Here is a 24,787-nt window from a genome sequence, read left to right as displayed (position 1 = left end):
AGATTATTAGTACACTCAACCCTGACCCCTGTGTTACATTCTGAATCCTGAGTTTATGCTTCCCCAGACCAGGCACTCTTAAAGACTGCCTGCCAGTGTGGATGGCGTGAATCCTACACCCGCTAAACTCCTCTGTCTTATGTAACATTTTCATTAGACTTATTTACACACGTATGATTAATTGTGTCTGTGTGTGTGTGATGTAAAATGCTCTAACACCCTACACTGGTAAGAGAGGCGCTATAAAACAAACGAAATACATGTGAGAGAGGAGCTATGAAGAGATGAGAGGCTGTTAGGGGTGATGGGGAGGGAATCATTGAAGACCCCAGTAAAACTTGCCCTATCCTGGTGCATTGTAAGGTGTCATTTACTGTGCTTTAAAAACTAATACAATTGAATAAATAATGAAAAATGCGATGTGAAATGCACAATTTTGCAATTTTTTTCAAATGTTCTTGGAGGGGGAGAACCCCCCAATCCCATTATAGAAGTCAGACTCGCTCGCTAAGCACCCTCTGGGGGCTGGTCTGACAACATTTGGAGGGCTGCTTTGGGTTCCCAGTCCGGCCCTGACCCCACCCACCCCGATTCCAAGAAGTGTGACTCCCAGTTGATGTCATATAGTGTGCCCCCCCTCTCCCGGTAATGTTGTGTGAATCATCACCACCCCACCCCCTCCTGATGGTAGGCTGTGCCCCCCCGTAACCGTGATGCTGTGTGATTCTGGTTGTGCATCCCCCACCCTTGGATGCTATGTGGCTCTGGTACTGTCCACCCCACCCCCTCCCACCTCCCAGCGATGCTGTGGGCTCTGGTACTGTCCACAACCCCCTCCCTCCCGCTCCCTGTGATGCTGTGGGCTCTGGTACTCTCCACGGCCACTCCTCCTCTGATGCCAGACTGTGCCCTCACCCCGTTTGACTCTGGTACTGTCCACTGCCCCCTCTGATGCCAGGCTGTGCACCCCCCTCTGTGTGATGCTGTGTGGCTCTGGTACTGCCCACTGCCCCCTCTCCACCCCTCCTGTGTCACGTTGTATGTCTCTGCCCCTCCCCGCAGTGCTCGGATCCTCTGGTGCTGACCGGTGCCCCCTCCTCTGATGCCAGGCTGTGCACCCCCTCTCTGTGATGCTGTGTGGCACAGCCCCCCTCTCCCCACTCCCGTGTCACGTTGTAAGTCCCTGCCCCTCCCCGCAGTGCTCTGATCCTCTGGTGCTGACCGGTGCCCTCTCTCCCCAGGCCCATGTGATGGCGGAGCCCCCTCGGGCGGCGGCGGGGGGCGCGGCGGGACGGATCCAGGCCGAGATGCTGGAGCTGGACCTCATCGACGCCGGGGACGAGGCCCCCGAGCAGCCCCCGGAGACACGCACCGAGCCCCGCATCATAGAGCAGTACCGGCCCAAGAGGCCCACCACCCTCAACCTCTTCCCGCAGGTGCCCAGGACCCAGGTGAGTGGGGTTACGGGGGGGCACCTGAGGGCACAGGGGCATGGGTGCGACCCAGGTGAGTGGGGGTACGGGGGGCACCTGAGTGCACAGGGGCATGGGTGCCCAGGACCTGACAATGGGGGTGCAATTGATTCTGGCAAGTTGTGTGTGACCTGCTTGAGTTGGTCGCTGTGGTTGACAATACATTGTATGTTTTGTTTTATTGTTATGTAATAATAACGCTGTCCTACTCCTTGCAAGGCCCACAGTGCTTTTTGAATCGTCAAGCAAGCAGCTACTCCCTGTACGTTTTATGTAGCGCTTAGTAGCCGGCGTGGTCCCTGGAGTAACGCAAACTCGTAGCCTCCCTGCAGACCGTATAGAGGCCCTTTAAGTCTCCTAAATCTCACAGATATTCATTGGTCTTTGAGCTAAAGCCCCCCCCACCCCCTTAAGGGTTGAGGAGACCGTGGTGGGTTGGGGCACCACAGGGGCCCAGAGGCCTGGGTTACACCCCTGGGTGTGGTTGAAAATCTACTGCGTTATTTACCATCTGGTGGAGAATGTGCTGAGATCGACTTTATTCATTCATTCATCCAGCCACCCATCCATTGAGTCTGCTGCGATTCAGTTCAGTGTGTGGTTGAGTATGTGATGTGGTTGTGAGTCTGCTGTGATTCAGTTCAGTGTGTGTTTGCGTATGTGACATGGTTGTGAGTCTGCTGTGATTCAGTTCAGAGTGTGTTTGTGTATGTGACATGGTTGTGAGTCTGCTGTGATTCAGTTCAGTGTGTGGTTGGGTATGTGATCTGCTTGTGAGTCTGCTGTGATTCAGTTTAGTGTGTGTTTACGTATGTGACATGGTTGTGAGTCTGCTGTGATTTAGTTCAGTGTGTTTTTGTGTATGTGACATGGTTGTGAGTCTGCTGTGATTCAGTTCAGTGTGTGGTTGAGTATGTGATCTGGTTGCGAGTCTGCTGTGATTCAGTCCAGTGTGGGTTTGTGTATGTGACATGGTTGTGAGTCTGCTGTGATTCAGTTCAGTGTGTGTTTGTGTATGTGACATGGTTGTGAGTCTGCTGTGATTCAGTTCAGTGTGTGTTTGTGTATGTGACGTGGTTGTGAGTCTGCTGTGATTCAGTTCAGTGTGTGGTTGAGTATGTGATGTGGTTGTGAGTCTGCTGTTATTCAGTTCAGTGTGTGGTTGAGTATGTGATGTGGTTGTGAGTCTGCTGTTATTCAGTTCAGTGTGTGGTTGAGTATGTGATGTGGTTGTGAGTCTGCTGTTATTCAGTTCAGTGTGTGGTTGAGTATGTGATGTGGTTGTGAGTCTGCTGTGATTCAGTTCAGTGTGTGGTTGACTGTGTGATGTGGTTGTGAGTCTGCTGTTATTCAGTTCAGTGTGTGGTTGAGTATGTGATGTGGTTGTGAGTCTGCTGTTATTCAGTTCAGTGTGTGGTTGAGTATGTGATGTGGTTGTGAGTCTGCTGTGATTCAGTTCAGTGTGTGGTTGACTGTGTGATGTGGTTGAATTTATACTAGGAGTGGGCTCACAACGCCAGGCTCACTTTTTCTTGTGTGTTTATTTTAGAGTGTACCATTAAGTTGAAATCTATTCTAGAGTCTTGATTTGCTGGTGTAAGATTAATTTCCCAGTGTGTGTTGTAGTTCATAATGAGTGCTGCGCAGTTTGTGATGTTAGCAGTGTAGTTGGTTGTGTGTTTTTTATGAAGTTTGTAGTGTGTATGCAGGGGAGTTTACAAAGTTTGTGATTGTGGTACAGGTGTGAGGCAGTTTGATCTGTATACTGAAGTTCTTTGTGTAGTGTATAGGGTTCATAGCTGAGACCTACTGTCTTTGCCAATGCTTGTTCTAACCAGGCCTGGACCAGCTCCTCAGGACTTAAGCAGCGTGACCTGACTTAAAGGCTTAACAGCCGAGCAGCTTAGATGGAAATAGAAGGAGCTGAGGGGGTGGGGGGCAGAGACACCTTCTCACCTCATGAGAGCAGGGTGGGGGCCGCAGGGTTTGGGTGGTACGGGGGGGGGGGCAGAAACACCTTCTCACCTCATGAGACGGGGCACAGGGACTTGGGGGGGGCCCGGGTGGGGGGCACAGACACCTTCTCACCTTATGAGACCGGGGTGAGGAGCAGAGACACCTTCTCACCTCATGAGACAGGGGTGGGGGCAACAGGGGCCTAGGGGGCCGAGGGGGTATGGGGGGGTGGCAGAGACACCTCACCTCATGAGAGAAGGGTGGGGGCCGCAGGGTCTGGGTGGTACGGGGGGGCAGAAACACCTTCTCACCTCATGAGACGGGGGGCACAGGGACTTGGGGAGGGGGGACCGGGGGGGGCACAGACACCTTCTCACCTTATGAGACCGGGTGGGGGGCAGAGACACCTTCTCACCTCATGGGACGGGGGTGGGGGCAGCAGGGGCCTAGGGGGCCGAGGGGGTACAGGGGGGGCAGAGACACCTTCTCACCTCATGAGACTGGGGGCACAGGGACTTGGGGGGAGTACGGGGGCACAGACACCCTCTCACCTTATGAGACCGGGGTGGGAGCCACGGGGGCCTGCGGGGGGTACGGGGGGCAGAGACACCTTCTCACCTCATGAGACGGCGGTGGGGGCAGCAGGGGCCTAGGTGGTACCGGGGGGGGCAGAGACACCTTCTCACCTCATGAGACCGGGGCAGGGGCCTGGGGGGGTGGTGGCGGGGCAGAGACACCTTCTCACCTCATGAGACTGGGGTGGGGGCCGCAGGGGCCTGGGGTTCATGGGACACTAGTCCCAAGCAGGACTCGGGCTAGGAGCGGGGCACGTGGGTCCTGTGGCTAGCAGGCTACTGAGGTGACATTCTTTAGTAAGCCATCATAGCATCAGTAGGTATTATAGTGCTAGCGCTTCACAGTTTACAGGACCAATACTTCTCAGCAGCACTACCACATCAGCACTTCTCGGCAGCGCTGCCATACACAGTATTATAATATCAGCACTTCTCAGCAGCGCTGCCACACACAGTATTATAATATCAGCAATTCTCAGTAGCTCTGCCATACACAGTATTATAATATCAGCTCTTCTCGGCAGCGCTGCCACACACAGTATTATAATATCAGCACTTCTCGGCAGCACTGCCATACACAGTATTATAATATCAGCACTTCTTGACAGCGCTGCCATACACAGTATTATAATATCAGCACTTCTCGGCAGCGCTGCCATACACAGTATTATAATATCAGCTCTTCTCGGCAGCGCTGCCACACACAGTATTATAATATCAGCACTTCTCGGCAGCGCTGCCATACACAGTATTATAATATCAGCACTTCTCGGCAGCGCTGCCATACACAGTATTATAATATCAGCTCTTCTCGGCAACGCTGCCACACACAGTATTATAATATCAGCACTTCTCGGCAGCACAGCCATACACAGTATTATAATATCAGCACTTCTCAGCAGCGCTGCCACACACAGTATTATAATATCAGCACTTCTTGACAGCGCTGCCATACACAGTATTATAATATCAGCACTTCTCAGCAGCGCTGCCGTACACAGTATTATAATATCAGCACTTCTCGGCAGCGCTGCCATACACAGTATTATAATATCTGCACTTCTCGGCAGCGCTGCCATACACAGTATTATAATATCAGCTCTTCTCGGCAGCGCTGCCATACACAGTATTATAATATCAGCACTTCTCGGCAGCTCTGCCATACACAGTATTATAATATCAGCTCTTCTCGGCAGCGCTGCCACACACAGTATTATAATATCAGCACTTCTCGGCAGCACTGCCATACACAGTATTATAATATCAGCACTTCTCAGCAGCGCTGCCACACACAGTATTATAATATCAGCAATTCTCAGTAGCTCTGCCATGCACAGTATTATAATATCAGCACTTCTCGGCAGCACTGCCATAAACAGTATTATAATATCAGCACTTCTCTGCAAGTCTGCCATAAACAGTAGTATAATATTAGCACTTCTCGGCAGCGCTGCCATACACAGTATTATAATATCAGCACTTCTTGGCAGCGCTGCCATACACAGTATTATAATATCAGCACTTCTCGGCAGCGCTGCCATACACAGTATTATAATATCAGCACTTCTCGGCAGCACTGCCATACACAGTATTATAATATCAGCACTTCTCGACAGCGCTGCCATACACAGTATTATAATATCAGCACTTCTCGGCAGCGCTGCCATACACAGTATTATAATATCAGCACTTCTCGGCAGCGCTGCCACACACAGTATTATAATATCAGCTCTTCTCGGCAGCGCTGCCACACACAGTATTATAATATCAGCACTTCTCGGCAGCACTGCCATACACAGTATTATAATATCAGCACTTCTCAGCAGCGCTGCCACACACAGTATTATAATATCAGCAATTTTCAGTAGCTCTGCCATACACAGTATTATAATATCAGCACTTCTCGGCAGCACTGCCATAAACAGTATTATAATATCAGCACTTCTCAGCAGCACTGCACCACACAGTATTATAATATCAGCACTTCTCGGCAGCGCTGCCATACACAGTATTATAATATCAGCACTTCTCGGCAGCACTGCCACAGTCAAAATGTTACAGAACCAGCACTTCTCAACAGCTCTGCCATACTCAGTGTTCCAGGACCAGCACTTCTCAGCAGCGTGGCCATACTCAGTGTTCTAGTACTATCACTTCTCAGCAGCGCTCCCTTACTTAGTGTTACAGTACCAGTACTTCTCAGCAGCGCTGTCATACTCAGTGCTACAGTACCAGTACTTCTCAGCAGCGCTGCTGTACTCAGTGTTACAATACCAGTGCTTCTCAGCAGTACTGCCATACTCAGTGTTAAAGTACCAGCACTTCTCAGCAGCGCTTCCATCCTCTTACCCTTATACTACACTTCACAGAGGTGCTAGACTGCTAGTAGAAGTGCCAGCACTTCTGAGCAGTGTCTTCAGCGACCCCTCAGAACATAAACCCTACCTGGTCACCTTGTTACCTGCACTGACATTGTTTGGCCAGAATAAAGTCACTACTTGCTCTCTGGGTGGGGTTCAGTCTGACCTTCCCATGACCTCCAAACATGGGTTCATCGTGGGTACCATGTAAACCCATCAGGATGTGTGTCTTTTGCAACAGTGCAGAGTGGGGAGCACCTGACCCCTCAGCCCCTGTCTCTGTGTTTCCTCTCTTGAGCATCAAATGAACCCATCTCTGGGTATCCATCTCTGATCCAGTCCTGTGGGATGTGGGATGCGAGGACCTTTCATGCTGCATAAGATGTTGGCATCTGTCCTAAAGCATCGTCCTTCTCGGTTCCCTCTCTGTTCCCTCCTCGTCAGTATCCAATGACAAATCTCTTGTCCATGACCTGGCACAGCAAAGAGGGACTTCCTGTCTGCCCAATGGGACAGCAGCCCTCTACTAGGAGGTGGCTGCTCTGGTGCCCTGCATTGCAGGTCCATACGTACAGGCCCTGTAGCTGCCGGGGTCTCCCCCAGACCTGGCCTTAGGCCCAGTTTTATGGGCAATTGGCGCAGGGCAACGCTGCAAGTCTTCTCGCTGCACTGCCCTGCACCCATGTGAAAGGGCATGGATGCACCGTATCTACAAGACGCTGTGCATTCCTGTCAGCCAACACCGGCGAACAAGTTGGTCCCTAGTGCCAGCACAGGCACCCTTGCACCATGGTGCAGGGGTGCTTGCGTTGCATGCAGGATTGTGTTTGTGCAGGCGGACACCTTCCTGCATAAAAACAATCCAGGGAGGGGGTTTTCCTGTTTCAATGTGTGCTTTCTGCAGCACACACAGAAAGAGGAAAAAACACGGAAAAATACAAATATTTCTCCTAATTACGCCTCCTCCGGGGAGGTGTTAGGTATTAGCTCTGTTCCAAATTTATGTCATTTAGTAAATCTAGGGCAGTATCAAAATGGGAGTTGCATGGGAAAACCCACCGCAACGCGCATGGAATCCCTCCCTTGTGCAGAGTAAGGCAACGGAGCGACTTGCACTGTTTTGTGTTACTCCACATCTATGAGGCCATTCACAGTCACGCAAAATGGCTTTGCGTGGCCTCATAGATATGGGCGAGAGACCTGCGCTGCTGGGGCATCACAAAAAGTGAAGCTTCGATGACACAAGCCTCCTGTAAATATGCCCCCGTGTGTGTAGATTCAGAGCCAGTAGTGGCTGAAAATCTTCAGATTTTACAGACACCCATCAGATCCCTCCATAATCGAGGCTGCTTCAAGCAGTAACGCAGGAGAGGCTGGTTCCGAACATTATCCAGACTTATCACAACATTTTGGGGGTTCAGCTGGTAGTGATTGTCCTAAATGAGCCAGGACTGGGTATGCTTTTGTTCTGAATGTAGAAAATTGATCAGGGTGACACTGCTGAGGCCCTTTCACTGTCATGAATGGCTCAGCAACCATCCAGAAACTGATAGTCAATTTTCTGATGGAACTGAACAAGTCCACATGGTATCTTAACTAGTTCTTTAATACAGAACACTGGGCTTATTTCCTCCGATGGATCTCTGTCTCTGCCCTTATAGCTTAGTTTGCGAACAAGATATTTCTATTTTTTCATTTTGAGTACCACAAAGGTCTTCTGAGTTGAGATATGCTGGAATTCCCAAGGGATAAATGTTAATCAGTTAAAACCTATGAGGAGAGAAGTGAAGAGAACAGAAACTTTCTCTTTGACTTCAGTTCCGTCGCAGCATCTGTGTTTTTAGCGCAGCTGAGAACTCACAGTCTCAGGTGTCAATCTCACCAATATCTTGCAAGAATGCACTCACTCAGCTTAAACAGATGCTGTGCCCACTGTTAAATTGGTAATACCTACCCTAGAACTGCAGTAAATAATGTTCACTAAACTAGTTTAGTGTCACGCTAAACTAGCTGCAGGATATCTCATGGTGTACTTGAACCCTCAGCCCCTGGAGAGGAATGTCTGTTGTGAGTATTTAGCTGTAGTGTAGGGCACTTCAGAAGCTGTGTCTGTACCCCTGTGGGAAAAGGGTCACTGTAAACAGACCACACCCATGTAAGGGAATGGAAACTGGGGCCAACTAGCTTCAAGCCAGCGCACTGGACCTTCACTCTACAGACCTCCGATATGGTGTTGGCTAATGTCCTTGTGCCCAGAGCCAGAATGTGGATGGACTGTGTAGCATAGTCTGTACAAAACACAAGTTGTCTACTTGTGTTCTGAGAGGATTCTACACTGTGCTTCATTTGGAAAGAGATGTCAAGAATTCCTTCGATACCCAAATTAGGCACTTAAAATAAATTGAGTTGGCCATCTGGGCGTTTTGTGTGCCAATACAACCTTAAGTGCCTAAATCTGCCTTTTGTTCTTCACTGTCTCAGCAGACATGTTGATAGGAAAGCACATGATCCTTTGCCTCTACAAAGCGAGGAGTGATAACTCTTGCCGGGTGTGGGGAAAGCAAATCTGAGATGTGCAATGCATGTCGGCTGTCTTCAGTGTATTCATTTTTGAATTAAGGTAACATAAATTAATTAACAAAAAGACAATGCAGTTAAATCCCAACACTTAAACCAACAACTCCAACTTTTAAACACACATCTCTCGCTATCTCTCACATTCCACATTTCTACTTCTTTAACCGCGATAAAAAAATGTATCCTTAACACACAACACACTACGCAGAACACACAAAACATAACATAAACCTGCGCACGCTCATCCAAGTAAGTAGCACTGAGGAACGTAACAACTGAACTGAGCATAAAAGAGAGAACACACAAGGTTAGCTGGGATATAACAAAACCCTTGATCTTCACAGTGACTGTACTGTTACTGATACTGTGGTTATCCACCTCACCATCCAAACCACTCTGAGTAATAAGCTTTCATATTCCCAGGCTAGAGCCACAATCAGGGTCAAACACATCGTCATCAGAAACACACTAGAAAACACCCTGGATGGAGATATTTTCTCCAAACTCATGTCTGGTCTGTCCTCTGAACACAGATATTCTATTCAGATTCCATACCACTCCACCTTCCACCTCAGCTGCCACCTTTAGAACTTTTGTGATTCTAACCTAAATAACTGCAATGAGTAAAGCCTTCTTTGACCTCCATGATGTTTATTCCTAATCATTTCTCCCACTGCAGTTAGAGATAATGACAATTCAACTCTTCTAGCATCCTTGTAATGCTCCATCTTATTGTACTCTTCTAGCTTCCATCTCTCACACACTTCCTTCATTGAAAACTCAGCCAGGCCCATCACTTTCTCCTTTAACAACCATGCCAGTAGAGATCCAGGCCAACTTAAATGGGAGACGGCTTGTCACAGAGTCAGGTATTGTTCTATAAGCCAGCTGAGTATCTTTAAGCAACATAGTCCAATTATTTCTTCCACTCACAACAAGATACATTGCTTCTCTAATCACTTGATTGAAACTTTCCACCTGCCTATTAGTTTCAGGATGATAAACAGAGATCCTTTTATTTACTACACTACATATAGTTAGGTAATCAGAAGAGTTTGTAGTGATAAATTTCACCAGAATAAACTAAAAACAAATACTCAGGGATCTCTTACCTACAGAAAATATCCTCCAAAAACCACATCTGTTTTGGTACTTTCAACCACTTTTATTTCTGGCCACTTAACATACCAATTGATGACCACAATGGAATGCATTTCCCTATTTGACAGGGCACATAAAGGGCCTATAATGCCACTACCACGTTTTTGCCAAGACTTCCCAGGTAGCCACCAGTGTCACCACACATGACTGACCAATTTGTCACTACTGCTAAATAACCTGAACTGCCAAACCCAATCTTCTGCTTCTCCATCCATCTTCAGTCACCAAAACAATCATGGATTCACTGTTTAGAACTAGACATTCCTATGTATTCCTCATGGCTCAAAACTCACTTTATCTCCATTCATGATGATGCTGTCCACCTATGAAAATTTGCCTTTATTCTTGACTAATGACCTTAATTCACCACCTAATTTCCTTTCTTCCAGATAATCATGTTTGAAATGTTCCTGCACTAGTTTAAAAATGGAATCTTCATCCACAGCATATTCCCTTTCTGCCTTTGTGAACACACCTCCTGTCAAACACTGTTTCAACTTCTTTCCATGAAAAAAACACCTCACTCTCATCATCCCCATCTTGTAAATCCTGGACAGCCACAGGCAAAAATGGCATACAATCTGCTTGTTAATTAATTTTGCCAGGAACATACACCTCTGTTTACTGATATACTTGGAGCTTCATAGCTTATCTCGCTAAATCTAGAAGTCACAACTCCACCTCCTCTAAGAGACAACACATACATAATAGGTTTGTGATCTGTGCGGAGACTAAGGGGGTAATTCTAAGTCTGGCGGGCGGCGGAGGCATGTAGTGTGTGCAAGACCTGCTGTATTCAGTAAAAGGACTTTTATCCCATCTGCTGCTTACCATAGGTTGACTCCAATGTTGCTCTTCTTTGCTGCCTCCTAACTGGTTTGGACAGCTGATATGTCACTTCCGTTCTTGGCTAAGGCACCAGCCGACTACAGATTAATTCCTCTTTATTAGTGCCTGTCTGCTGCGATGCAAGTACTATTTCTACCCATTGGATTGGCATTTGAAATTTTGTTTCCATTCACCATTGTTTAATCTTATTTCTTCCAATCGGCATAGTTTAATTTTATTTCTATTTCTACCCATTGGATCGGCATTTATTTTTTTTCTAATTTTTTTTTTAATTTACATTCATTGGATTAGCATTTGTAATTGTTTGATCTTTTTTCTTCTGATCAGCATTGTTTACTTTTATTTCTTTCGATCAGCATTTTTTTTGTATGTATGGAGAGAGCCAACACCGAGACTCAAACCGAGTTTCCTAGTCCCAAAGTCGGCAGCTCTGTAAGATATGCCACACCCTCTCAGATGGTAACTTGTTTGTTGTAGGATGGGTTGAATTGATGTTGCAGGCTACAACTCTACAACGGCGCACTGGTGAAAGGGCCACGCGTGGCACCAGAGCTGCTGGTGTGGAAGTCCGTCTTCAATGCCCATGCCGGTCCCGCCGTACAGAGCCCAGCTTCTGCTCCTCCATGCTGCCAGCTTGTAACGGGCCTGGGCTCAGATTCTCATGCAAGCCAACAAACGGTGAGCGGCAGTATCTTAAAAAAGCTTTTCCTGAAGACGCTGTTGGAACAAATTGAACAGTCCACCACTGAACTTGTGTTGGGCTCACTTTTTGCCATGCTTGTGCTTCAAACAGGTTTCACAATTTGGCAACACGATTGGCGATTGAAAACTGGAGGTGACACATGTAAGCTTGGGAGGGTGAAACAAGGAGTGGTGAGGGGAGATTAACTAAGAGAGGGAGCAGCTGAATTAAAGACTACACTTAAAGAGAACGCAGAGTATGCCTTGGAATCTTAATAGGGTATTGTGCTTAGGTGAGCTTTTCTAACACTCTGTAGATTGATAAGCTTGGGAGAGGGTGTGGGGTAAGGACCAGAGCTGCTGACTTTGGTGCTGGAAAACTAGGTTACAGTCTCGGCTCATCATCCTGTGATTCTGGGAAAATCACTTAATCTCCCCGTGCCTACCAAAAAATGAATGTCTCCTTGTGTAATGTCACTGGTGCTCATGTAAAAAGATCCAATACCTTTGGGTTGAGTTTGCACTATATAACGCTGCAGAAAAAAGTATAGTGTGAACTCAAAGTACTAAACAAAAAAGATACGCTAACTGTTGAAACAACAGAGTGCCCTTCTCATCAGAGGAATCTTCATATCTGATGTTGAGGCTGTGCATACTTACGCCTCACTAGTGCGCAAATAACCTCTCACGCTTTTCCTCGCCTTATGAGACCGGGTGGGGGGCAGAGACACCTTCTCACCTCATGGGACGGGGGTGGGGGCAGCAGGGGCCTAGGGGGCCGAGGGGGTACAGGGGGGGCAGAGACACCTTCTCACCTCATGAGACTGGGGGCACAGGGACTTGGGGGGAGTACGGGGGCACAGACACCCTCTCACCTTATGAGACCGGGGTGGGAGCCACGGGGGCCTGCGGGGGGTACGGGGGGCAGAGACACCTTCTCACCTCATGAGACGGCGGTGGGGGCAGCAGGGGCCTAGGTGGTACCGGGGGGGGCAGAGACACCTTCTCACCTCATGAGACCGGGGCAGGGGCCTGGGGGGGTGGTGGCGGGGCAGAGACACCTTCTCACCTCATGAGACTGGGGTGGGGGCCGCAGGGGCCTGGGGTTCATGGGACACTAGTCCCAAGCAGGACTCGGGCTAGGAGCGGGGCACGTGGGTCCTGTGGCTAGCAGGCTACTGAGGTGACATTCTTTAGTAAGCCATCATAGCATCAGTAGGTATTATAGTGCTAGCGCTTCACAGTTTACAGGACCAATACTTCTCAGCAGCACTACCACATCAGCACTTCTCGGCAGCGCTGCCATACACAGTATTATAATATCAGCACTTCTCAGCAGCGCTGCCACACACAGTATTATAATATCAGCAATTCTCAGTAGCTCTGCCATACACAGTATTATAATATCAGCTCTTCTCGGCAGCGCTGCCACACACAGTATTATAATATCAGCACTTCTCGGCAGCACTGCCATACACAGTATTATAATATCAGCACTTCTTGACAGCGCTGCCATACACAGTATTATAATATCAGCACTTCTCGGCAGCGCTGCCATACACAGTATTATAATATCAGCTCTTCTCGGCAGCGCTGCCACACACAGTATTATAATATCAGCACTTCTCGGCAGCGCTGCCATACACAGTATTATAATATCAGCACTTCTCGGCAGCGCTGCCATACACAGTATTATAATATCAGCTCTTCTCGGCAACGCTGCCACACACAGTATTATAATATCAGCACTTCTCGGCAGCACAGCCATACACAGTATTATAATATCAGCACTTCTCAGCAGCGCTGCCACACACAGTATTATAATATCAGCACTTCTTGACAGCGCTGCCATACACAGTATTATAATATCAGCACTTCTCAGCAGCGCTGCCGTACACAGTATTATAATATCAGCACTTCTCGGCAGCGCTGCCATACACAGTATTATAATATCTGCACTTCTCGGCAGCGCTGCCATACACAGTATTATAATATCAGCTCTTCTCGGCAGCGCTGCCATACACAGTATTATAATATCAGCACTTCTCGGCAGCTCTGCCATACACAGTATTATAATATCAGCTCTTCTCGGCAGCGCTGCCACACACAGTATTATAATATCAGCACTTCTCGGCAGCACTGCCATACACAGTATTATAATATCAGCACTTCTCAGCAGCGCTGCCACACACAGTATTATAATATCAGCAATTCTCAGTAGCTCTGCCATGCACAGTATTATAATATCAGCACTTCTCGGCAGCACTGCCATAAACAGTATTATAATATCAGCACTTCTCTGCAAGTCTGCCATAAACAGTAGTATAATATTAGCACTTCTCGGCAGCGCTGCCATACACAGTATTATAATATCAGCACTTCTTGGCAGCGCTGCCATACACAGTATTATAATATCAGCACTTCTCGGCAGCGCTGCCATACACAGTATTATAATATCAGCACTTCTCGGCAGCACTGCCATACACAGTATTATAATATCAGCACTTCTCGACAGCGCTGCCATACACAGTATTATAATATCAGCACTTCTCGGCAGCGCTGCCATACACAGTATTATAATATCAGCACTTCTCGGCAGCGCTGCCACACACAGTATTATAATATCAGCTCTTCTCGGCAGCGCTGCCACACACAGTATTATAATATCAGCACTTCTCGGCAGCACTGCCATACACAGTATTATAATATCAGCACTTCTCAGCAGCGCTGCCACACACAGTATTATAATATCAGCAATTTTCAGTAGCTCTGCCATACACAGTATTATAATATCAGCACTTCTCGGCAGCACTGCCATAAACAGTATTATAATATCAGCACTTCTCAGCAGCACTGCACCACACAGTATTATAATATCAGCACTTCTCGGCAGCGCTGCCATACACAGTATTATAATATCAGCACTTCTCGGCAGCACTGCCACAGTCAAAATGTTACACAACCAGCACTTCTCAACAGCTCTGCCATACTCAGTGTTCCAGGACCAGCACTTCTCAGCAGCGTGGCCATACTCAGTGTTCTAGTACTATCACTTCTCAGCAGCGCTCCCTTACTTAGTGTTACAGTACCAGTACTTCTCAGCAGCGCTGTCATACTCAGTGCTACAGTACCAGTACTTCTCAGCAGCGCTGCTGTACTCAGTGTTACAATACCAGTGCTTCTCAGCAGTACTGCCATACTCAGTGTTACAATACCAGTGCTTCTCAGCAGTACTGCCATACTCAGTGTTAAAGTACCAGCACTTCTCAGCAGCGCTTCCATCCTCTTACCCTTATACTACACTTCACAGAGGTGCTAGACTGCTAGTAGAAGTGCCAGCACTTCTGAGCAGTGTCTTCAGCGACCCCTCAGAACATAAACCCTACCTGGTCACCTTGTTACCTGCACTGACATTGTTTGGCCAGAATAAAGTCACTACTTGCTCTCTGGGTGGGGTTCAGTCTGACCTTCCCATGACCTCCAAACATGGGTTCATCGTGGGTACCATGTAAACCCATCAGGATGTGTGTCTTTTGCAACAGTGCAGAGTGGGGAGCACCTGACCCCTCAGCCCCTGTCTCTGTGTTTCCTCTCTTGAGCATCAAATGAACCCATCTCTGGGTATCCATCTCTGATCCAGTCCTGTGGGATGTGGGATGCGAGGACCTTTCATGCTGCATAAGATGTTGGCATCTGTCCTAAAGCATCGTCCTTCTCGGTTCCCTCTCTGTTCCCTCCTCGTCAGTATCCAATGACAAATCTCTTGTCCATGACCTGGCACAGCAAAGAGGGACTTCCTGTCTGCCCAATGGGACAGCAGCCCTCTACTAGGAGGTGGCTGCTCTGGTGCCCTGCATTGCAGGTCCATACGTACAGGCCCTGTAGCTGCCGGGGTCTCCCCCAGACCTGGCCTTAGGCCCAGTTTTATGGGCAATTGGCGCAGGGCAACGCTGCAAGTCTTCTCGCTGCACTGCCCTGCACCCATGTGAAAGGGCATGGATGCACCGTATCTACAAGACGCTGTGCATTCCTGTCAGCCAACACCGGCGAACAAGTTGGTCCCTAGTGCCAGCACAGGCACCCTTGCACCATGGTGCAGGGGTGCTTGCGTTGCATGCAGGATTGTGTTTGTGCAGGCGGACACCTTCCTGCATAAAAACAATCCAGGGAGGGGTTTTCCTGTTTCAATGTGTGCTTTCTGCAGCACACACAGAAAGAGGAAAAAACACGGAAAAATACAAATATTTCTCCTAATTACGCCTCCTCCGGGGAGGTGTTAGGTATTAGCTCTGTTCCAAATTTATGTCATTTAGTAAATCTAGGGCAGTATCAAAATGGGAGTTGCATGGGAAAACCCACCGCAACGCGCATGGAATCCCTCCCTTGTGCAGAGTAAGGCAACGGAGCGACTTGCACTGTTTTGTGTTACTCCACATCTATGAGGCCATTCACAGTCACGCAAAATGGCTTTGCGTGGCCTCATAGATATGGGCGAGAGACCTGCGCTGCTGGGGCATCACAAAAAGTGAAGCTTCGATGACACAAGCCTCCTGTAAATATGCCCCCGTGTGTGTAGATTCAGAGCCAGTAGTGGCTGAAAATCTTCAGATTTTACAGACACCCATCAGATCCCTCCATAATCGAGGCTGCTTCAAGCAGTAACGCAGGAGAGGCTGGTTCCGAACATTATCCAGACTTATCACAACATTTTGGGGGTTCAGCTGGTAGTGATTGTCCTAAATGAGCCAGGACTGGGTATGCTTTTGTTCTGAATGTAGAAAATTGATCAGGGTGACACTGCTGAGGCCCTTTCACTGTCATGAATGGCTCAGCAACCATCCAGAAACTGATAGTCAATTTTCTGATGGAACTGAACAAGTCCACATGGTATCTTAACTAGTTCTTTAATACAGAACACTGGGCTTATTTCCTCCGATGGATCTCTGTCTCTGCCCTTATAGCTTAGTTTGCGAACAAGATATTTCTATTTTTTCATTTTGAGTACCACAAAGGTCTTCTGAGTTGAGATATGCTGGAATTCCCAAGGGATAAATGTTAATCAGTTAAAACCTATGAGGAGAGAAGTGAAGAGAACAGAAACTTTCTCTTTGACTTCAGTTCCGTCGCAGCATCTGTGTTTTTAGCGCAGCTGAGAACTCACAGTCTCAGGTGTCAATCTCACCAATATCTTGCAAGAATGCACTCACTCAGCTTAAACAGATGCTGTGCCCACTGTTAAATTGGTAATACCTACCCTAGAACTGCAGTAAATAATGTTCACTAAACTAGTTTAGTGTCACGCTAAACTAGCTGCAGGATATCTCATGGTGTACTTGAACCCTCAGCCCCTGGAGAGGAATGTCTGTTGTGAGTATTTAGCTGTAGTGTAGGGCACTTCAGAAGCTGTGTCTGTACCCCTGTGGGAAAAGGGTCACTGTAAACAGACCACACCCATGTAAGGGAATGGAAACTGGGGCCAACTAGCTTCAAGCCAGCGCACTGGACCTTCACTCTACAGACCTCCGATATGGTGTTGGCTAATGTCCTTGTGCCCAGAGCCAGAATGTGGATGGACTGTGTAGCATAGTCTGTACAAAACACAAGTTGTCTACTTGTGTTCTGAGAGGATTCTACACTGTGCTTCATTTGGAAAGAGATGTCAAGAATTCCTTCGATACCCAAATTAGGCACTTAAAATAAATTGAGTTGGCCATCTGGGCGTTTTGTGTGCCAATACAACCTTAAGTGCCTAAATCTGCCTTTTGTTCTTCACTGTCTCAGCAGACATGTTGATAGGAAAGCACATGATCCTTTGCCTCTACAAAGCGAGGAGTGATAACTCTTGCCGGGTGTGGGGAAAGCAAATCTGAGATGTGCAATGCATGTCGGCTGTCTTCAGTGTATTCATTTTTGAATTAAGGTAACATAAATTAATTAACAAAAAGACAATGCAGTTAAATCCCAACACTTAAACCAACAACTCCAACTTTTAAACACACATCTCTCGCTATCTCTCACATTCCACATTTCTACTTCTTTAACCGCGATAAAAAAATGTATCCTTAACACACAACACACTACGCAGAACACACAAAACATAACATAAACCTGCGCACGCTCATCCAAGTAAGTAGCACTGAGGAACGTAACAACTGAACTGAGCATAAAAGAGAGAACACACAAGGTTAGCTGGGATATAACAAAACCCTTGATCTTCACAGTGACTGTACTGTTACTGATACTGTGGTTATCCACCTCACCATCCAAACCACTCTGAGTAATAAGCTTTCATATTCCCAGGCTAGAGCCACAATCAGGGTCAAACACATCGTCATCAGAAACACACTAGAAAACACCCTGGATGGAGATATTTTCTCCAAACTCATGTCTGGTCTGTCCTCTGAACACAGATATTCTATTCAGATTCCATACCACTCCACCTTCCACCTCAGCTGCCACCTTTAGAACTTTTGTGATTCTAACCTAAATAACTGCAATGAGTAAAGCCTTCTTTGACCTCCATGATGTTTATTCCTAATCATTTCTCCCACTGCAGTTAGAGATAATGACAATTCAACTCTTCTAGCATCCTTGTAATGCTCCATCTTATTGTACTCTTCTAGCTTCCATCTCTCACACACTTCCTTCATTGAAAACTCAGCCAGGCCCATCACTTTCTCCTTTAACAACCATGCCAGTAGAGATCCAGGCCAACTTAAATGGGAGACGGCTTGTCACAGAGTCAGGTATTGTTCTATAAGCCAGCTGAGTATCTTTAAGCAACATAGTCCAATTATTTCTTCCACTCACAACAAGATACATTGCTTCTCTAATCACTTGATTGAAACTTTCCACCTGCCTATTAGTTTCAGGATGATAAACAGAGATCCTTTTATTTACTACACTACATATAGTTAGGTAATCAGAAGAGTTTGTAGTGATAAATTTCACCAGAATAAACTAAAAACAAATACTCAGGGATCTCTTACCTACAGAAAATATCCTCCAAAAACCACATCTGTTTTGGTACTTTCAACCACTTTTATTTCTGGCCACTTAACATACCAATTGATGACCACAATGGAATGCATTTCCCTATTTGACAGGGCACATAAAGGGCCTATAATGCCACTACCACGTTTTTGCCAAGACTTCCCAGGTAGCCACCAGTGTCACCACACATGACTGACCAATTTGTCACTACTGCTAAATAACCTGAACTGCCAAACCCAATCTTCTGCTTCTCCATCCATCTTCAGTCACCAAAACAATCATGGATTCACTGTTTAGAACTAGACATTCCTATGTATTCCTCATGGCTCAAAACTCACTTTATCTCCATTCATGATGATGCTGTCCACCTATGAAAATTTGCCTTTATTCTTGACTAATGACCTTAATTCACCACCTAATTTCCTTTCTTCCAGATAATCATGTTTGAAATGTTCCTGCACTAGTTTAAAAATGGAATCTTCATCCACAGCATATTCCCTTTCTGCCTTTGTGAACACACCTCCTGTCAAACACTGTTTCAACTTCTTTCCATGAAAAAAACACCTCACTCTCATCATCCCCATCTTGTAAATCCTGGACAGCCACAGGCAAAAATGGCATACAATCTGCTTGTTAATTAATTTTGCCAGGAACATACACCTCTGTTTACTGATATACTTGGAGCTTCATAGCTTATCTCGCTAAATCTAGAAGTCACAACTCCACCTCCTCTAAGAGACAACACATACATAATAGGTTTGTGATCTGTGCGGAGACTAAGGGGGTAATTCTAAGTCTGGCGGGCGGCGGAGGCATGTAGTGTGTGCAAGACCTGCTGTATTCAGTAAAAGGACTTTTATCCCATCTGCTGCTTACCATAGGTTGACTCCAATGTTGCTCTTCTTTGCTGCCTCCTAACTGGTTTGGACAGCTGATATGTCACTTCCGTTCTTGGCTAAGGCACCAGCCGACTACAGATTAATTCCTCTTTATTAGTGCCTGTCTGCTGCGATGCAAGTACTATTTCTACCCATTGGATTGGCATTTGAAATTTTGTTTCCATTCACCATTGTTTAATCTTATTTCTTCCAATCGGCATAGTTTAATTTTATTTCTATTTCTACCCATTGGATCGGCATTTATTTTTTTTCTAATTTTTTTTTTAATTTACATTCATTGGATTAGCATTTGTAATTGTTTGATCTTTTTTCTTCTGATCAGCATTGTTTACTTTTATTTCTTTCGATCAGCATTTTTTTTGTATGTATGGAGAGAGCCAACACCGAGACTCAAACCGAGTTTCCTAGTCCCAAAGTCGGCAGCTCTGTAAGATATGCCACACCCTCTCAGATGGTAACTTGTTTGTTGTAGGATGGGTTGAATTGATGTTGCAGGCTACAACTCTACAACGGCGCACTGGTGAAAGGGCCACGCGTGGCACCAGAGCTGCTGGTGTGGAAGTCCGTCTTCAATGCCCATGCCGGTCCCGCCGTACAGAGCCCAGCTTCTGCTCCTCCATGCTGCCAGCTTGTAACGGGCCTGGGCTCAGATTCTCATGCAAGCCAACAAACGGTGAGCGGCAGTATCTTAAAAAAGCTTTTCCTGAAGACGCTGTTGGAACAAATTGAACAGTCCACCACTGAACTTGTGTTGGGCTCACTTTTTGCCATGCTTGTGCTTCAAACAGGTTTCACAATTTGGCAACACGATTGGCGATTGAAAACTGGAGGTGACACATGTAAGCTTGGGAGGGTGAAACAAGGAGTGGTGAGGGGAGATTAACTAAGAGAGGGAGCAGCTGAATTAAAGACTACACTTAAAGAGAACGCAGAGTATGCCTTGGAATCTTAATAGGGTATTGTGCTTAGGTGAGCTTTTCTAACACTCTGTAGATTGATAAGCTTGGGAGAGGGTGTGGGGTAAGGACCAGAGCTGCTGACTTTGGTGCTGGAAAACTAGGTTACAGTCTCGGCTCATCATCCTGTGATTCTGGGAAAATCACTTAATCTCCCCGTGCCTACCAAAAAATGAATGTCTCCTTGTGTAATGTCACTGGTGCTCATGTAAAAAGATCCAATACCTTTGGGTTGAGTTTGCACTATATAACGCTGCAGAAAAAAGTATAGTGTGAACTCAAAGTACTAAACAAAAAAGATACGCTAACTGTTGAAACAACAGAGTGCCCTTCTCATCAGAGGAATCTTCATATCTGATGTTGAGGCTGTGCATACTTACGCCTCACTAGTGCGCAAATAACCTCTCACGCTTTTCCTCGCCTTTGAACACAGCGCTTCACTCGTTGACCTTGCATAACCACCACTACTGCTCTGCGAGCCTCATAACTGTGCCTGCTTTCTCACTGGAATGCAGAGTTTTCTCTTAATGTATGCCCTTTACTGGCTGTCCCAGGCAATTTAAACAAGTCAAATGTTTTTTCCACACACTGCTGTTTCTTCCTAATTGGTCCCCTCTAAAGTACCAGATTGGAGAAGTTAATGACTATGCACATCTGAATCGTTGCCTCAATTCAACCCACATAATTCCACTCCAAACCAAAACACATGGGTATAAGACATTTTCATTTACAACGCCAATATCTCTAACTCTCGCAAAAACGAGACCTATTGCATTGCAAATGCCTGTTACTGTTTGTGTACGTAGGGATTTGATCTCTGAGAACCCATTGTAGTTAATGCTCTCAAAAACACAACCGGCTGCCAAGGTTTGCCCTGCTTCGTATTCTTTGATTCTTTCCCCGACCTCTTGCTTCTTTGAATAAATTTGAAGGCTCCATAACATAAATTGTTTTCCTACCATACCCGAGGGGAAGTTGTCTGATGGCATACTCAAAAGGACATCATGATTGAGGCTGGCAGCATTCACCGAGGCAGGTAACAGTTTAAATTCGCTTAGACCCTCTCCCGCAAGGCTGTTTTTAGAGATGTTTAGTCTTCTCCGTCCAGCTCTTCCACATATTATAATTTTAACCGTATTTATATAGCGCTTACTACATCTGACGCGGTGTCCAAACACTTTCCAGCAAGGAACAGGCTACTCCGAAAACCAAAAGGATTAGTGGTGGATTAGTATAGGGAGATATGAGTTCATTTGAGCGGTGGACATGCGAGTCTGTTAGTTGGATTGAATAGAATAATGGAGGGATATGCTTGAAACAACCATGACCAGATGTCCTACTCAATAACTGGTTCCCCTGGGGCAGCTACAAAAAAATGGTGGAATGAGTAAGCCGATAGGTCAGTGTATAGAAGCAGCACTAACACAACACAAGTAGGCCCCGCAGTCACCCTATGCATGAACTGTGTCCACAAGCCAATCTTCCTTGCACAGCTACTCATTTAAATGTTATCATAAAATATTTCAGTATCCTATGGGGCTATAAATGCCCCCAGGCTTGAAACGCAGCTCTTGCTTGTTATAAGGGCACTTATACATGTCTTGAAATCTAATGGCACGTGATGCAGTACAGGGATAGCTTATGGCGGTGCAGTTGCACTACCTATGTGCATGCTAGCAGTCTACCAGCAGCTCTTCTTAACATGCTTGTGCAATGGACATCACTGCTGCCCACGTGTGCACCTGGTGTTCACGTGATGACGTCACAGCCGTACCACCAGGCCGCACACATCCAAAATGGTGGCTCTGCCAATGGACCACGCTGCATTCCAAAGCACCTTGACCGCAGGCACCAGACTTGTGACACCACAGTCACCTTCACAAAGACATTGTTGCAATGCTTAGGCTCTTGTTGGGGCAAAAAGTTCAACCAACTTACCTAATTTGGGGAGGACACTTGATTTTTTTTTAGCCAAAAACGGCTTTATTTTTGCTGTCTCCCGCCTGAAATTGCCTCTGCTTCAATAGATGTCAATGGTGGAAATGCATTCTCCAGCATGTATGTTAGAGGTAGCACACAGGTGTAGAAATGTACGGATCACCTGGTGGGCTCTGGTGCCCTTCATGTCCTGTTGCACTCTGAGCCCCGTTGCCGCCTGTGTGGGGACAGGAACGGTGGGGTCACCACAAGTACAGGCTGGCTCCAGTACATTTATTTCCAGAGCCACGTAACATAAGAGAGTAACAGGACATTACATCTAACTCTGTATTGTCCCCAAGACCAACCACCCACCTTCCAGGACCCCCCCAACCTTCTGAAAACCCCTGTCTACCACACATTCCATGTTGGACATACCCACTTTCATGAGTCCCCGTTCCACAACGCAGGTGGGTGGTTGTAAAGTCCTGAGTATCCCAACAAGGGGAACCTCTTTAGCAGAAGCATCTGGCTAGCATGCACTTCTCTTGTGCAATCCAGCACTTGTGCCAAGTGTGAAACCAACTCAAACCTGGGTGTAGCTCAGAAATCCAGGGTGCCACTCGCGTGCTCTCCATCGCAGACCGTGCCAAAATAGGACACAAACTCTCCTGCACCCAAAGGTTGACATCAGCCTGTATATAATAAATATGCATTTCAGCTACAATTGAAGCATTTGTGAGGGGTATGTGATTGCTTCTTTAAGCACCTCTATAGAAAGACTCAGATCTTACACCCTGATGCCTGCAAGAGTTTGCCTTTGGTTGTGTTGTGCCTCCTGCGATGATGTCAAGATGCTGAGACACTCAGGTTACCAAAGGCAGCAGGGTGGAGGTTGCCATTCTTGCTGTCATCACAGACACCCTGAGGTGCTGTGTGCCTACAGAACTAGTCATTGCAAAGACCCAGCATGCAGAGGCCCTCTTGTACCACCCATTACAAACACCCCGGTGGGTCTCTTGCACCCTTCATCACAAATATTTGTCATGCTATGGGTTGTATTGGAACGCCCCAGGGCTCACTGGCCCCTTGTATCTTCCATCACAAATAGGCTGTGATGCTGTACACCTGTTGAACCTTGTACTGCTAACAGCCCTCTCTGTTATGGATCTCTTAAAGTTTACACTGCAACCCCCCTTGGTGCCACTTCTCATCGCAAACACCCTGAGGTGCTCTTTATTCTATGTATCTTCCATCACAAACTCCCTAAGGTGCTCTTTATCCCATGTATCTTCCATCTCAAACACCCTAAGGTGCTCTTTATCCTATGTATCTTCCATTGCAAACACCCTGAGGTGCTCTTTATCCTATGTATCTTCCATTGCAAACACCATGAGGGGCTCTTTATCCTATGTATCTTCTGTTCCAAACACCCTGAAGTGTTCTTTATCCTATGTATCTTCCATCCCAGACACCCTAAGGTGCTCTTTATTCTATGTATCTTCCATCCCAGACACCCTGAGGTGCTCTTTATCCTATGTATCTTCCATTGCAAACACCCTGAGGTGCTCTTTATCCTATGTATCTTCCATCCCAGACACCCTGAGGTGCTCTTTATCCTATGTATCTTCCATCCCAAACTCCCTGAGGTGCTCTTTATCCTATGTATCTTCCATCGCAGACACCCTGAGGTGCTCTTTAACCTATGTATCTTCCATCGCAAACACCCTGAGTTGCTCTTTATCCTATGTACCTTCCATCGCAAACACCCTGGGGAGCTCTTTATCATATGTATCTTCCACTGCAAACACCCTGAGGTACACTTTATCCTATGTATCTTCCATCACAAACACCCTGAGGTGCTCTTTATCCTATGTATCTTCCACTGCAAACACCCTGAGGTACTCTTTATCCTATGTATCTTCCATTGCAAACATCCTGAGGTGCTCTTTATCCTATGCATCTTCCATTGCAAACACCATGAGGTGCCCTTTATCCTATGTATCTTCCGTTGCAAACACCCTGAAGTGTTCTTTATCCTATGTATCTTCCATCGCTAACACCCTGAGGTGCTGTTTATCCTATGTATCTTCCATCGCAAACACCCTGAGGTGCTCTTTATCCTATGTATCTTCCACTGCAAACACCCTGAGGTGCTCTTTATCCTATGTATCTTCCACTGCAAACACCCTGAGGTGCTCTTTACCCTATGTATCTTTGATCGCAAACACCCTGAGGTGCTCTTTATCCTATGTATCTTCCATCACAAACACCCTGAGGTGCTCTTTATCCTGTGTATCTTCCATCGCAAACACCCTGAGGTGCTCTTTATCCTACATATTTTTTATCACAAACACCCTGAGGTGCTCTTTACCCTATGTATCTTCCATT

At 46.6% G+C, this 24,787-nt stretch overlaps 1 protein-coding gene across 6 annotated transcripts in view; it reads left to right on the top strand.

Annotated features, from left to right (window-relative positions):
- The window catches only part of MAPK8IP1 (mitogen-activated protein kinase 8 interacting protein 1), a 298,023-nt gene that overhangs the window by 163,410 nt on the left and 109,826 nt on the right, over nucleotides 1-24,787 (top strand). For 4 of the 6 annotated variants that reach the window (XM_069221748.1, XM_069221749.1, XM_069221747.1 and 1 more), the window contains exon 3: nucleotides 1,242-1,451. In XM_069221748.1, the coding sequence (XP_069077849.1) occupies nucleotides 1,242-1,451 (210 nt within the window). Of the gene's footprint in view, nucleotides 1-1,063; nucleotides 1,176-1,241; nucleotides 1,452-24,787 lie in introns of those variants that run through there. The other 2 variants (XM_069221751.1, XM_069221750.1) reach the window with 2 other exon arrangements.

The sequence above is a fragment of the Pleurodeles waltl genome, chromosome 3_1 (assembly GCF_031143425.1).
Source record: "Pleurodeles waltl isolate 20211129_DDA chromosome 3_1, aPleWal1.hap1.20221129, whole genome shotgun sequence".
In the NCBI taxonomy this organism is placed as follows: Eukaryota; Metazoa; Chordata; class Amphibia; order Caudata; family Salamandridae; genus Pleurodeles; species Pleurodeles waltl.
The sequence above is the reverse complement of the archived record's forward strand: the minus strand, read 5'-3'. Positions and strand labels throughout refer to the sequence as shown.